General features: G+C 35.8%; 2 protein-coding genes across 3 annotated transcripts in view; one reads left to right on the top strand and one right to left on the bottom strand.

The window, feature by feature from the left end:
• Window positions 1-16,225, bottom strand: part of LOC135210560 (uncharacterized) — a 28,534-nt gene extending 12,309 nt beyond the window's left edge. The window contains exons 1-3 of one of the 2 annotated variants that reach the window (XM_064243421.1): window positions 15,974-16,225; window positions 15,545-15,705; window positions 12,771-13,127 (exon numbers count right to left, since the gene is read on the bottom strand). In XM_064243421.1, the coding sequence (XP_064099491.1) occupies window positions 13,057-13,127; window positions 15,545-15,705; window positions 15,974-16,149 (408 nt within the window). In that variant the 5' untranslated portion in view covers window positions 16,150-16,225 and the 3' untranslated portion in view covers window positions 12,771-13,056. Of the gene's footprint in view, window positions 1-12,770; window positions 13,128-15,544; window positions 15,706-15,973 lie in introns of those variants that run through there. The other variant, XR_010313542.1, reaches the window with a different exon arrangement.
• On the top strand, window positions 94-12,054 carry LOC135210559 (uncharacterized). The gene is made up of 6 exons (XM_064243420.1): window positions 94-686; window positions 7,067-7,248; window positions 8,428-8,669; window positions 8,859-8,956; window positions 9,912-10,010; window positions 11,935-12,054. The coding sequence occupies exons 2-6, from the start codon at window positions 7,104-7,106 to the stop codon at window positions 12,041-12,043; spliced, it is 693 nt and encodes a 230-aa protein (XP_064099490.1). The 5' UTR covers window positions 94-686; window positions 7,067-7,103; the 3' UTR covers window positions 12,044-12,054.
• Window positions 16,226-16,592: the final 367 nt, after the last annotated feature.

A 16,592-nucleotide genomic window follows, 5' to 3' on the forward strand; every position in this document is an offset into this window, starting at 1 on the left:
CAACGTTATACTCACAACTTGTTTCATACTTCCCGCCTTTAGTTCTCATTCACACAATCACACGCAAAAGTTAGTGGTTGGTGTGGTGTTGGCGTCCCACCTCGGTGGTCGCGAGTTTGATTCTCGGCCATTCCATTGAGGAGTGAGAGATGTGTTACGTGTATTTCTGGACTCTGGTGATAGAAGTTCACTTTCGACGTGGTTCGGAAGTCACGTAAAGCCGTTGGTCCCGTTGCTGAATAACCACTGGTTCCATTCCATGCAACGGAAAAACACCATACAAACAAACACGCGAGAGTTGAACAGTTGCTGTACAGTAGCAGCTGCCATCTAGGGGCAAGACATTCAAAACTGAAAATTAATAATAAAAACAGCTGTGTACTACTGTACTGCTACTTTGAACTGTGAATGTTTGCCTGTGAATTTCATTCCCGGTATAGCTTAAAGGGGAAGTGTTTGTGATTTTTCATTGTTTTAGTAATCATAGACAGACATGCACACGTATATTAGTTATAAAAATGACGATTTTCCTGTGTTTTATGTGTGCTTTGAACCCCCACCCCCAATGCGATGGACCACTGTGGGAAATCGGCGATTTTGGTTGTGGGGGAAAACAACAATCTAGTCAAATATCCTAAATACCTCCTGAAGGACCTACAAAATCCTACTATTTCATTCAGTTGAGGGTAAGTTAACTGAAAATTTTCAAATTTATATCATGCACTAGCTTAGGCTACTGCTAGGCTACCTATAGGGTGAGAACTTTGTACCCTAGGTTAAGGTAGGTTAGGTACGGTCGGTTACTAGGTCATTTGCAAACTTCTAAAAGAACGTCGGAAACGTTTGATGGACACATTAAACCTTGGAATAATGGTTAAAGTAAAATTTTATCTGTGTGTACTGGTATACATAGGTATAGCCATACTATATAATGTAATATACTAGCCTACTATATATTATACAGGCCTTTCTACCTTAGATTTAAGGATATTACCAAGCACGTGTACTTTCGTGCTACATTGCAAATATAATTCATTTATATAATATTTAATTTATATATATGTAAATATTACATGTACGTATATATACAGATACATATACATACATACATGTATGTATGTATGCGTACATGTAATATTTACATATATATACATAAAATTTAATATACATGAATTATATTTGCAATGTAGCACGAAAGTACACGTGCTTGGTAATATCCTTAAATCTAAGGTAGAGAGGGCTGTATAATATATAGTAGCTAGTATATTACATTATATAGTATTGCTATACCTATGTATACCAGTACACACAGATAAAATTTTACTTTAACCATTATTCCAAGGTTTAATGTGTCCATCAAACGTTTCCGACGTTCGTTTATATATATTATAAGTAATTGCTCCGTGTCTGGTATTAACTTGGAAATTGTCTCATTCTCGCCTATAGTATTTTGATTGCTCGTTAAGAATTTACTGTTATTTTTCGTCCGTCGACTGTAATTAACCCCAGGGGCTAGTATACTAATCCTCAGTGGCTTTCAATATGTCACTATCTTATCAATATTTTGAAACGATCAAGTACTTTCATTTGTAGGGTAAACAACCGAGGGGACTCGCTGCAGCCATCTTGCCCGCTCGTTGACTACCTTCCAGAAAAAGTACTTTAAATATGTAGGCTAGCATATGACGTTTTCAACTTAGCCTGTAGCCAATCCAGTTCCATGGAATTTGACCCTCAGCAATTCCTGGTATTTTGAGTTGCCCAAGAAAGATAACCTTGCTGTAGCCAAGTGGTGAACAGAGAAACAGTGTCCAATACTAGGTCTTTTGTTTAGGCTACTAAGGAATGTTAGGCCTCTGTGCTTGAGAAGTTGCATGAGTAGTTAAACAGTCTGTAGCCTACTAAGTTAAATTAGTTACAGTATTGCAGACTATGGTTTTATTGTTGATTAGGCTCATAGATAAGAGGATTGTCGAGTACGTTATTATTAAAGAAAGGAGTTTTACCAGCCCAATGAGTCAAACTTGACTCTCACAGGGCTGGCCCGAAAAAAGTCGGAATATAAATAATTACAAAATTTATCAAATTTAATTTTTACAATTTTTTTATATGTATATATATATATATATATATATATATATATATATATATATATATATATATATATATATATAATTTATTTATTTATTTATCTTCAAATATAGTACTAAATCTAAGTGAAAAAATGAATGAATGAATAAATAAATATATATATATGAAATCTAAGCGATAAAAAGAATTAACTATATATATTAAATCTACGTAATTTAAAAAGAATTAGTAATAAAATAAAAATCTTAGGTAAAAACTTAAATTCTATCAATTAAACGTGTATTCCTTAAAAAAGTTAAAATTCTAAAAACAGAAAAACTACTTGATTCAGTTAAATATCAGAAAACGTTTTCCGACCAAAACATATCTCTCTTTCTCGCTTAAAAACCCGACAAACCGAAAATATATGTTTAATAGATAAAAAAGTATCACACACTGCGCGTGGGAGTAGTGCCGTGAGGTGTCACTTAAAAACTCCATTAAAATCCATTGGTCATCTCGTATGGCCAATTCTTAATCGAGTCAATATTACCTCAGTTTTTTTGTCGTATTGATTAGATGACTCCCATGGAGAAACAGTTGACTTTAATTGTCTTGATTTATTATTCTGAGATACGTTGCTCCACAATCTTTGCCACTTTTCCATTGTAAATGTTTTTAATAATGTTATGTAATCTCTAACGGGGAGATTAATATCCCGCTGAGGCAGGTTGACGGCTGTTTTAGCAGCAGTATCCGCTCTTTCATTTCCACACTTCAAGATAAAATTTGTTTAAAAGTCCTTTAATCTTTAATATCAACAGGTTCTTATGTGAATAGCTTTTGAGGGCTTCTATGGCACTTAGAAGTACGGCTAATCATTCATTTCATAGGACAGTATGAGCGTAAAAAACTACAACCCAACAATGCTGGATGGTCCATACCTCCAGTGAAATGAACTGAAAAGGGTAATGGGGATAACAAAAAAAGGTAGCTCTCTCTCTCTCTGAGCAATGCACCAGAAGAATGTGCTGAGTGAGTTTGCCCATGTTTTGTTAGGGATGGGTACTAGACTGAGGGAAATTGTCAGTGAGAAGCTAGCATGTGATGCAGGTGAATGGTGTTGTGTATTGATAAGTAAAGTATACTATGGGTAAACCTGGGTAGGTGTAAGATACACACACACACACACACACACACACACATATATATATATATATATATATATATATATATATATATATATATATATATATATTATGTATGTGTATGTATGTATCACTGGCACTTAAGGGGATTGGTGTGTGGAAAGGGGGGGGGGGGGGTTGGGGGCAGAATGTAAAAATTACAGAAAACAACAGATATTAGTGTCTAATCCATAGTTTTTGAGGTTGCTGAGATGAATAGTGACCCTCCTGAAGCCCTTAAAGTTCAAATTCAGCCCCAGTAGGAAGGGGGAAAGGGTGAGAAGTTATTGTCTTTACAGGAATGAGAGAGAAAGAGAGTCTATCAGTTGTAATCAGAGATTTCCCGGGCAGCGTCAGGTTGGTCAGCTAGCATATGTAACTATGTGTGTATATTATATATATATATATATATATATATATATATATATATATACTATATTTAAAAATAAATATATATATATATATATATATATATATAAATATATATATATATATATATATATATATATATATATATATATATAGACAATATTATACGTATATATAATACTTGTATATATAATTCTCATTTTCCACTAACTGTCCCTCACCATGTTTGTTAACCACAAGTGCAAATACAGTGCCGAACATTGTAGTATCTTTTTGAATTTCGTAAATATAATTCTCACAGAAATAAGTGGAAGAGGTGCCGTTACCAGGCTTATCCGCGCTGGTTCCGTTTTAGGGAAGATAAGTAAAGAGTCAGTCTGCAGACTAACCAGACTTCTACTGCTGAGTGTCATTCTTTTACTCAATACGAGCACTAGGCCGAAGGGTCGGATAATTTAACCATTAAAAGTTGCATCGTTTTGATTCGAACACGTTTCCGATCAGGGAGATGACTTTTCACATTAAAACTGAAAAAAATCTGTGAAAAACTACAGGTATTCATGTCGCCTGTAGGGTTTTTAAAGACATGAAATGACTCATAATATATATATTTTTCCTTTGTTGTCTTTCATGTGAAAATTTGAGACTATGTAATGTAATTCATATTTCAAACTAATTAACAGAAACGGTACCCCCTTTCCCGCTAAAAAAACCTAAATGGTCAGGGAAAGATACAGATTAGCTGTGTAGTACCACTGCCCTAATTTTGCTTTATATGGAAAAACACATGCATATTTGTGTGCATACAATATATATACGTATGTACAATACACTTATGTATATATAATGTGTGCGTAAAATGAAGCCTTATTATTATTACTGAAAAAATGCACAAAATCTCAGGAAGTCCATTACGAACTTCATCATTAGGCCGCACCGTGGAATCCCACCAAACAATAGCTCATTATAACGGCCTAAGGATATAGCTCGGAGTTGCTTATCTTCTTAGCCTCACGATTTCCGGGCTCCTCTCATCTTCGTGATGTGTCGTCTCTCCTTTGCTTTTACACATTTACGAAAATAATTATTAGCATTATTACATAATAGAATGGTTTAACCAGACCACTGTGCCGATCAGCAGCTACTCATGAGGCTGGCCCGAAAAATATAAGCCAAGCACTGGGTCTAACGACGAATGAAAAAGAAATAGAGGCGCCATTTTATATATATATATATATATATATATAAATATATATATAATTATATAATATATATATATATAATATATATACGTGTCTAGACCTATAAAAGCCAAGCACTGGGTCTAACGACAAATGAAAAAGAAATAGAGGGGACATATATATATATATATATATATATATATATATATATATATATCATATATATGTGTGTGTGTGTGTGTGTGTGTGTGTGCGTGCGTGCGTGTGTGTGTGTTTTGCAGACTTCGACAGAGGTGATTAGACACGAAAAGAACTCAGCCGGACGTTTGTGCAGTGCGTTTGTTCGTTAGTACGTTTCCTTGGTCGCTTGGACCGTCTCGGATGACATTCTCTGAGGTTGCCTTAGGACTGAAAACATCATCACACTAGCATTTACGGTCTATATTTCTCTTAAGGAATTCTTGCGTGATTAGAAAACTACAAAGTAATTGTGCAATAACTACCATAATACAGGTAAGAATAAAGACGAGATCGTTGTAACAACTTGGTTTATTTCGTGAGAATTATGCTAGACATGCAGCACTGTTCATTATTTTTTTTTCGTAGCCATTTCAAAATTTTTATTCTTGAGTTGCCAAATCGCTCGTAAACGTAAATATTTGATGAGTACTATGCATGTGCATATCTGCAGAACTTTTTCACAGGGGTCGTGCACAGTCATGCTCTTTTATGACAGGGTAAAGCTAGCTGTGTCACTACCACCTTGACCAGTTCTCCGAGTTGCATGACTGTAGTGCATGTGATATAAATTAAACTAAATTGTAATTCACGTATCGAGTTTTAGAGTAAGATCTCTTTGAAATTGTCCCTTACACTCTGAGTGATAATGAACTCTTATTAAATTTTCAACTTGAATGAGTAGACAAAACTGTTCGTTTGGGCATTCCATTGAGGAGTCAGGGATGTGTAATTGTGTATTTCTGGTGATGGACGTTCACTCCCGACGTGGTTCTGAAGTCACGGAAAGCCGTTGGTCCCTTTGCTGAATAACCACCGGTTCCATGCAACGTGAAAACACCATGCAAACAATGTCAAACTGGGCAAAAATCTAATGTAATATTCATTCATTTAAGCGAAAACAACCACCGAATAAATTGGGTTGATAGTTCAGTAATTGCAAGGTCAAGAGATGTCTTATCACGAAATCTTTTAGAATCTGCTTTAATACAACTTACTTTTCATTGTAATTTCAATGAAAATTTCATTGAAATTTCAATAAATTTTTCATTGTAATTTCAATAAAAATCAGTTGCCTTAGAGTTATTATTTTTGTTGTAATGTTTGTCTGACATGTATTGTGAATGTGGTTTTGTTTACCAAGTTCTGAATAGCAGTCACCTATAATCCTTTAATTGTCTTGAAATTTGTATCTGAGATGATTGTCTTAAACCTTTAATTGCACCCATTGTTTATGCTTGTTTGGGAAGGTTTCTTATCTTCCAGGTGTGTCGGATTCTAGGTACTAATCTCTTTATAATCCCTATCTGTCAGTTATACGAATCTTCTTGTATTGTTTTTTCTCGTATTTATGTCAGTCTCTGCTCAGTAAAGGATGTTTAACGTCGAAAGATCTTGCAGATCCTCCTTCGTTTATTTTTCCTTCGTGGCATATATCTTTATATACATATATATATATATATATATATATATATATATATATATATATATATATATATATATATATATATATATATATATATATATATATATATATATACATACGTGTAGATATACATATGCATGTATGAATATATATACACAGAATGTAAATTATATATATATATATATATATATATATACTATATATATAGTATATATATAGACATATACTATATAAGATATCTATATATATATATATTTATATATATATATATATAATATATATATATATATATATATATAATATATATATATATTATATATACATAAATAAAAAAATATATATATAAAATAATATAGATATATAATATATATATATATTAATATATATATATATATATAAATATATATATATATATATATATTATGTAGATAATATATATATATTATATATATATATATAATATATATATATATATATATAATTATGTGCCTTTGTTTTAGTGTGTGTGTGTGTATGTGTGTGTGTATTTGTGTTTGAGTTATATAATTCAGAGTAATGGTACAAAATGATTAGCGAACAAAACTTCTTTTTAGCAGAAATTCTACGGCATCGTCTAACGCTCTCTCAGTCGAGATGTTGGGTGAGGTCTTCATTTCTCTGATGTTGCTGCTGAATGGGATTGTGGCAAGTCCAGAGAATGATTCGAGGACCAACGATTATATTAGAGAAGAAGAAGGGCGATACATCTACATCAATCCAGATGCGTCATTTACTCTTGGTAAGACTTTGAGAGGAGAGCCTTTGTATAGGCCAACCCTGCCACTGCTCTACTACTACTACTACTACTACCACTACTAGTACTATGGCTGCTATTTTAGATTTTTTCTTGACTAATACATGCTTATTTATTAGTGTTGTGTTTGTTGCCCCTCCCTGTCTTTGCCACGATTTCTTATTCACATAGATGTGTTCTGTTTGTAGGAAGCCTGCTCAGGATATTTGTTTGTTTGTTTGTTTGTATTGTGTTTTTACGTTGCGTGGAACCAGTGGTTATTCGGCAACAGGACCAACAGCTTTACGTTGATTTCCGAACCACGTCGAGAGTGAAACTTCTGTCACCAGAAATACACATCTCTCATACCTTAATGGAATGCCCGAGATTCGAACTCGCGGCCACCGAGGTGGCAGGCCAACACCATACCGTTCATGCCACTGAGGCGCTGCTCAGGATATTGATAACTTATATCATTATTCTTTCTAATATTTTCTCATGTTGACTACATACTACTACTACTACTACTACTACTACTAATAATAATAATAATAATAATAATAATAATGATAATCTTACTATAATGGGTGCAATGTCTCTCCGTCCGTCTGTCATTCAATCACGGCCAAACGGCTGGTCCGATTGGCATGAAACTTTGCAGGGTTATAGTGGGGACGTCTAAGATGGTTTATGAAGGGGGCGTGAGAAGGGATTCCCTGAAACGTAGCTGGTTTTGCCGGTGAAACGAGGCTGGTTACGGCCGCAGACTTGGTTGCTTTACGAATTTTTCTCACAATTTCCGTATACATATGTTTGCTATAGAAAATTCACATCGCCGGTGCATCTGATGTCTAGGCCAGTCCCTTATGACGCTTCTGATTGGCTGTTGATAAGCCAATCACGGGGCTGGAAACTTTCAGTCTCTCTCGAGAGTTCACATGGGTAGGATCTATGTTCCACCTCTCTTGAGGGATGGTTTTGAAAGACGCACCTCTCAGGAGGGGTGGAAGATAGATCCTACCCACGTGAACTCTCTAGAGAAACTGAGATTTTCCAGCCCTGTCATTGGCTTATCAATATCAATAGCCAATCAGTAGCGTCGTAAGGGACGGGCCTATACACCTACTATGGTAGATGTGAATCTACTATAGTAATAATATTAATAATAACAACTGTTCCTGTCAGGTGCCCTTCTCAATATGCCGTTAGCCCTAGCCCTGCCGTCCTTGAAGTTTCGCACGTACGTTGGCTACCTCCCGACAGATTCAGTGGATTCGACTTCCTCTTATGTGAGGCCATTTTCGAGATCCTTACATCTGGGAGATGCCGAACAAGAAGAGGAAAGGAGGTCGGATCTCTTCTTATACGACGATCCTTATTACTCTACCCAGACTGCCAAACTGAGGGCGTACTTCTCATATATGCAGGTAAATTTCTCGTCAGACATCGTCCATGGATATGCTATACTGTTAGGCAGTAATATTCTACTTTTCGTTAGCTTCTAGTGTATTGGTTTTGAACTGAATGAAGTACTGCATCCATTAACGATTCAGGTTTTTCACTTTGTATTATGAATTCTTCACGGTTATTTCTTGCATCATTCTTCCCAATTCCAGATAGAAGAAGAAGAGTGCAGAGAGAAAATCCTTTGCCAACTGGCTAGTGATCCTGACACCTACTATCCCATGTCAGACATTTTTCTCCGACAACTTTTGTGAGTATCGTGAAATTTACTTTCTGCCTTTTAAAGCTAACAGCATTTTGTTTTTAAGGGGGATGGCTGCTAAGAAAAGTTATGAACTTCATTGTACTCATTTCATTAGTGAGGGACATTTTTGAAGTTCATTATACTATTTTCATTTGCAATGGACATTTTTGAACTTCATCATACTCATTTTCATTTGCAAGGAACATTTTGCAAGGGACGTTTACGAACTTCATTATCTCATTTCCATTTGCAAAGGACATTTTCGAACTTCATTATGCTCATTTTCATTTGCAAGGGACATTTTCGAGCTTCATTATACTAATTTTCATTCGCAAGGGACATTTTCGGACTTCATTGTACTCATTTTCATTTGCACGGGACATTTTCGAACTTCATTATGCTCATTTTCATTTGCAAGGGACATTTCCGCTATCAGCTACTGTAGGCATAATCTCTTTCATTAAAAGGGGCGCTTCCTTGTGAAAGAATGGCACCAGAATATCAGAATCTCAATTTTATTCAAATTTCTTTTATGATGGATGAGGTTGGGAGCCTTACGCCCCTGGTAATCTCCTCTACACCCCGGGTATCTCCCTTACACCCCTGGTATCTCCCTTACACCCCTGGTATCTCCCTTACACCTCTGCAACTCCCTTAATCGACCGATGGTAATGTTAATCCTTACAACTCATCTTTTATCTTGAAACACGAATTGAGTATTGAAATTATGAGTTAAGTTAAAAAAAAAAAAAAAACTCCCTCATTGATTATAGAAAAACTGTATAATTAAAATAGGCATTTAGGTAAAATGGCTGTTTTGTTATGACCAGATGAAGAAGGGTTTGTTAGCTGGGAAGCAGCTCATCCAGTATGAGAGAGAGAGAGAGAGAGAGAAAGAGAGAGAGAGAGAGAGAGACTCAAAAGTTGATTAGTATCATTATTTACATTTCTTTTCTTTCAGTCCCCACCATGGACCGGTAAAGGAGGACCCTAACAATAGATTTTGGAGATATCTTTCTGCTTCTAAATTGGGCTTCTTGTCTGATCTTAGAGACTGCAGGTAACACATTGTAACTTTTTGTGTCTGACGTAAAATAAGCCACGTATATTTTTTATATGAAATATCCTCAATGGTGTTTTCATCAGTTATTATTTTACTAATGGTTTTACTCCTTTCCTTTTATATTTTGTGTTGTTTTTTTTCTACCTGATGTTCCCTCTGGGCTAAGAAGTCCACATCTGTCGTCTTCCTCCCAAGATTCTCAGATCATTTCGTCTGATTGGAACACTGCCTCTTCCAAATCCAATACACATCTTGTGGGATAGTGTCGTCAGTGCACCTCATGCTGTGCTCTGTAGGCATTACTTAAGGTTCTTAGCTTTAACCCCTTTCATTCTTTTCACTGTACCTCCTTTCATATTCCCTTTCTTCCGTCGTACTTTCCATCCTTTCCCAACAATTGATTCATAGAGCAACTGCTTTGAGGTTTTCCCCCTGTTACACCTTTGTAACCATTTTTCTGTCAATCTCCATTTCAGCGCTGAATGACCTCATAGGTCCCAACTCTTGGCCTTTGGCCTAAATTCTATAGTCTGGATTCTCAATATCAAATATTTCTCTAACTGTTTTCTCCTCTTCCTTTTCATCAAGTGTCTGAAACATTTCACCACCAGGAATCTATACCTGATCATCTAGGTAGGTTTATAAATGAAATTCTTCAGTTTGTAGTCGCAAACCTTCCAGACATCCTTATCCTGTGCAGAAAATCAGTTCAGAATAATGGCCTCCTGCTCTACAACAACAGCTATTCTGGTGAAGACCGTGTAAGAATATGCACTTCCTGACCTTCCTCCGTTAATTTTTTTATTATAAAAAATTCAGTCGTCTTCAGTGCCTGCGTCCTGAGTTCACGTTTATCATTGATCGTAACTTTATTCTGTTTAAGGGGTAAATACATACATAATACTTAAATACAATGCTACTTAGCATTGTGGCCAGAGGCTAACTAAATACCACAGTCTGCCTAAAAACTAATGACTAAAAATGGCTTAGATCACCGGAGTCTTAAATGATAGCTGATATGACTTGTCATTTCGTGAAATATTATTTTTCGTTTGCCTACTCATTTATAGTAGATTCACATCACCCGGTGCATCTGATGTCTAGGCCAGTCCCTTACGACGCTCCTTAATGGCTGTTGATAAGTTAGTCACAGAGCCGAAAACTCTCAGTCTCTCGAGAGAGTTCACATAGGCCGGATGTATGTTCCACCTCTCCTGAGGGATACTTTTGAAAGATGTATCCCTCAGGAGCGGTGGAACATACATCCCGCCTTATTGAACTCTCGAGAGAGACTGAGAGTATCCAGCCCTGTGATTGGCTTGTCAACAGCGTCGTAAGGGACTGGCCCAGACATCAGATGCACGGTTGATGTGAATCTACTATACCACCAAACAAATTGATGCAATACATAGCAAGGATTTGGGATGACGGAATTTCTTGCTTGGCATTTGGCAGTTTATTTTGCAATGAATTTTGTCGTTTTCTGTACTTGAAAGCTGTCTGACTTTGTTAGAATCCATTTTTAATCTAATGCAGCTGGATATTGTTTCATCAAAGGCCTTATTCCCCGTAGGGGGTTAGTGCCATCGATGGACCTCATGTGGTGCACTGTAGGCATTACTTGAGGTTCTTTGCAGCGTCCCTTGGGCCCCCTAGCTGCAACCACTTTCGTTCCTTTTACTGTACCTGCTTTCATATTCTCTTTCTTCATCTTACTCTCCACCCTCTCCTAACACTTGATTCATAGTGCAACTGCTTTGAGGGGTTTCCTCCTGTCACACATTTCAAACCTTTTACTCTCAATTTCCATTTCAGCGCTGAATGACCTCATAGATCACAGTGCTTGGCCTTTGGCCTAAATTCTATATTCAACTCAACCCAACCAAAGGCCCTATTGTTCTTTCGTGTCTTTTTTTTTCAGGAAACTGTATAGGAAGTGCCCCTTGGAACTGAAAGAGATCGTCAATATCGTTGTGCTGAGAGTATGGCAGGCTGTCAGCAAAGTAATCAGCATCAAGTTCGTTGACTAGGAGGTTCAGTACTGGGATTGATTTTAGTCTATAGTTGGTTCACCTAAGGTAGATTCTTGGGTGAGTCCCATGCCTGCGAGACGTTTGTTTGGCGGCCGCTGATTGGCTGGGAGCTGCCTAGCTCCCGGTACCAGCCAATCAGCGGTCGCCAAACAAACGTCTTGTAAGCATAGGGGCTCACCAAGAGTCTACCTTAAGTGAACCAGCTATAGAATGAGATTACTGGATGGTTCAACGCTTCATGTACGTTCTTGTTAAACAATGTTGTACCTAAGTTTAGATGTCCCAGCAAATTATTCAATTTCTTAAAATTTCCTAGATTCATCCCAGATTGTAATGATAATATAAACTATATATATATATATATATATATATATATATATATATATATATATATATATATATGTATATATATATGTGTGTGTGTATATATATATCTATATCTATAATCAATATCTATACATTATATGTATATATAAATATATATTATACAAATTTATATATATATATATATATATATAAATATATATATATATATATATATATATATATTATATATATTACATATATAACACATATTATATATATATATATATATATTTATATATATATATATATATATATATATATATATATATATATATATATATTGAAGACAGGTCTACAGGCAAATAGAAGGCTACAAAAAGCCCATGTGGACCAAAATAGATAAAAAAAAAGATATTCGAATTGTATGCTTAGCTTTATTTATTCAAGCCTTACAATCACGCAAATAAATCATTGAGAGTGAGTGGTATATTTTCTTTTAAAGTGATATTTCAACCATTTAATTCTATTAAATCAATTTTGTCGGTGGTGGACGTTCACATGTGAGAGTTGTAAATCTATTGCCTACCACCTAGAAGGCGGAAGAATTTATAATTCATTTTCATTGAAGTGGTGAACTGCTTCATCTTCATTTTTTCCCCACTTGTCCTGGTGAAGTTTCTTGATGATCCAGTGTAGGATTCATTCTATTGATTGTGGAATCGAGCCTTGATGATGAAGACCTCCAACAGTAAAACAGTTAGGCTGATCGCTATACCTACGGGTGTATACAAGGCTTCATTTCAGTATTAATTAATGTTACTTCTTTCTAATGATCATCATAGTCTTAGAAGCCCCTGTGGGCTTGTTCCATATGAATAGGGTTCATCTGCTGGATAACAACAACAATAATAATAATACTGAGTGACTAAAACATAATAAATACGCAGTAATAAAAATTAGCTTATCCTGGTTAGTACTACTGGAGAACGTAAACATGTCAGTTGATATAAACTTTTTTGTGCAAACTCACTCGTATCTCTCTCTCTCTCTCTCTCTCTCTCTCTCTCTCTCTCATTTTGCAAGAAAACTGTTTTCCCTAGAAACAAACAAACATGCATGTGAATAAGAAGCCATCCATTGAAAGGAAACGATGCAGGTTCTTCTAAGGTAAGCTTTCTGTCTCATTAAAGTATCTGAAGTCTATTTTTTGTATTAAATGAACGTTAATTTTGTTTACGTTATTTATGGTATTAAATAAACGTTCATCTTTTGCATTAATTATATGGGTAAAAGAGGATTGAAAATCTCAACGTTGTCCTAGAATGATACCAGATTTCATACAGCGCAAGAATATGAAATACAGGGTCTCCTTAAAGTCACAGTACCATTACGTACAACCAATAAATACCTGTAATGGTACTGGGACTTTATGGACACCCTGTATAAGAGATATGAATGGCTAGAATGTATAAGTGAGGTAAAAAAAAAAAAAGCATGACGCACAGCATGACATTGCAATATTTGGTGAATAGTTCTTTAACGCGATACTAAGCCAAAGCTTGAAAAGAAGGGACTTGGCTCTGATTTTACCATATCAAGAACGCTTTTGATCAATGACCATAGAAGAGGATTTCCTTATTTTCAGAATATGTAGGAAATAGTAGACTTCACACTAAGTAAATTGTTTCACTTACATCGAAATCAGTTTTCCCAGAAAGAGAGCGATCTCGTGTAAACTATAATTAATTCAAGACAGAAGAAAATGAAGTAAAAAATAAAACATTTCTGAGGCAACCGTGTTTAAACCAAATTTGACTACCGAAACCACCAACTGCATCTGTTGCCAACTGACCCCACAGTCCACACGTTTAGCGTTGTTCAGTATCCTAATTAGTACTAGTGAGTCAGAGGTTGGGTATGCCCTCAAGCGTTCATGTCATTCGATAAGATTATTTGATTTTACAGTGGTTATGGGTGATGATCATGGAGGCTTGATAATAATCCTATATCTCTGTATACTAGTACTATTTAGTTCCATCCCCATACACGCGTGAACCGCTGAAAGTGAATCTGGTTAGTGCGTGCTGCGATTTTTTTTTTTTTTTTTTTTTTTTTTTATTTTTTTTTTTTTTTTTTTTTTTTTTTTCCGGTTATCTTCTATCATAGTACGTCGTGCAGCTTATAAATCACAGAATTAGACAGAAATTCTTTTAGAGGAAAGGGAATAACTTTTCACGAGTAAGCAAAACATGAGCTACTGAATTTTATTTACCCATAATTTTGTACTATAGTCAGTTTATGTATTAACAGTAAACAGTCTTATAATTCAGCACATTTTTGTGGCAGAATAAGTGCAGTGGCAATTTCCTTTTGAGATCAGAATATTAGTCTTATACATACCACATAATAGAAACTAAAGTTCTTATCCGTTTTTTAAAGAGGACCTTAGCAGTCAGTAAGTAGGCCTAGGCTTATGGGTTACTGGTTGTGTAATACGTCTCTTTAAAATATGTTACGACGATGTTTAAGGACACCCTGTGTATTTTTTCAGTTATTGTGACTTCTTTGCAATAGGTAGGCCTGAAGTATAATGTCTGTGGCATCAATGTTTTGTGTTTTTTTCAGTTTTGACAAAAAGGCAACGTTAGAGTTAGGTTAATCTACCAACGTTAGAGTTAAGTTAAGCTACCAAGGTTTTTCATCTGGTGAGTCTTTCAGGATGACGTAAACCGACGTAGAAAACAACTAGTAATGTTATTCGATTCGAAGTCAAAATCGTTGTATTTTATGTGTATAAAATCATAATTTGATTTGTTTTCATCAAATGATACGTTTCATAGACTGGATTAGCGAGAAAATAAGCTTTGTAGCCTAGGCTACATCTTCGTCCTCAAACTACTCATTTAGTGCGATTCTCTTCCATTTAAACCACAATGAAATTACAACGTAAATTTCTTATACTTAGAAGTAATTTCTCCATAGTGCAAGTTATCGAATCATCATGCCATGGAAAAGGGAACCGTAAAGAATGGTATCAACACGGAAAAGGCTACTTGGCCAAGCAAACGCTAGACCTATGTATGATTCGTTAAATCGAATTATAAAAATAACATGCCTACTGCAAGGGTGACGGTCTAAATTATTCACGTAGGGAAACGTACCCGGATGATAATAGTTACAGAGCTGTCTTACCAACGACAAAGATGAGGAAAACTCCGGATAGATCCATCACCGAGAAAGACGCATGGCCATTGCCAACTTCGCTCCCCGGCCTTACAAGACAAGCCGTGGCGTTCGTGGTCTCTGCCAGGATACTGTTGCTGATTTTCCCGGATTCTTGCAATAAATGCAACCTACAAAGAAAACGTTTAAGTATTTGAATAGACCAATGCGACGTTTTAATCCTGTCTCAGCGAGGGTTCAGTGGTGATTATGAGCAACTTGAATCTTCCAAGAGGCTGTTTAGGGGAGCTTTCATGTTTCAAAATTTATTGATATGAAACAGACTTATTTAGAAATTTATATGGATTAATGTGAGGGGGAAGCTCCATTTGAGGAGCTAGCTGTAAGGTGATCTTTAAGAGAGAGAGAGAGAGAGAGAGAGTTAGTTGTGATATTAACCATTTGTCGAAGAGGGGAGTCAGTTTGCTGCCCTTAGGGTAGGCCAGAGCGAAAGGTGCTGAGAGGATGGCCTCTCTTGCTATGTAGAAGTTGCATTGCCCCGTTGCGCTGTAATCTTCGCTTATCACCTGAGGAAAAAGATGATAAAAACCTGAACTGAGGCAGAAGTCCACCATAGCGGACTTTTTTCGATTTTGGACATATATGAACAAAAGTCACAGCCACGAAAGAGTGAAGCAATGAGGTGCCGAGTACTTTCGCCTTAGTACCAAGACTACAGAGACAAGGGCGCTTATTTAAGGTGGATACTAAGTTCTAAGGAAATACGACAAGGTTGGGAGATAGATCGCAAAACTGCCATGTCTTGGTAATAAGACGAAAGTACTTAGAGCATCTCATCGTTTCACAATTTCCTTTGTGGCTGGAACTGTGTCCGTATAATCATCACTTTGTTGCATATGATATATGTATATTTAAATACATACGTATAAATATGTAAACATTACGTATTCAAGTATAAAAGGCCTATTATAACACTGGTTTAAAGCTAAGGACTATATTCCTGTGGTCTGACTCCCACCGCTATCAAGTAGTGAATGACAGAAGTTACGTTGGCGAA

The sequence above is a fragment of the Macrobrachium nipponense genome, chromosome 39 (assembly GCF_015104395.2).
Source record: "Macrobrachium nipponense isolate FS-2020 chromosome 39, ASM1510439v2, whole genome shotgun sequence".
NCBI lineage: Eukaryota > Metazoa > Arthropoda > Malacostraca > Decapoda > Palaemonidae > Macrobrachium > Macrobrachium nipponense.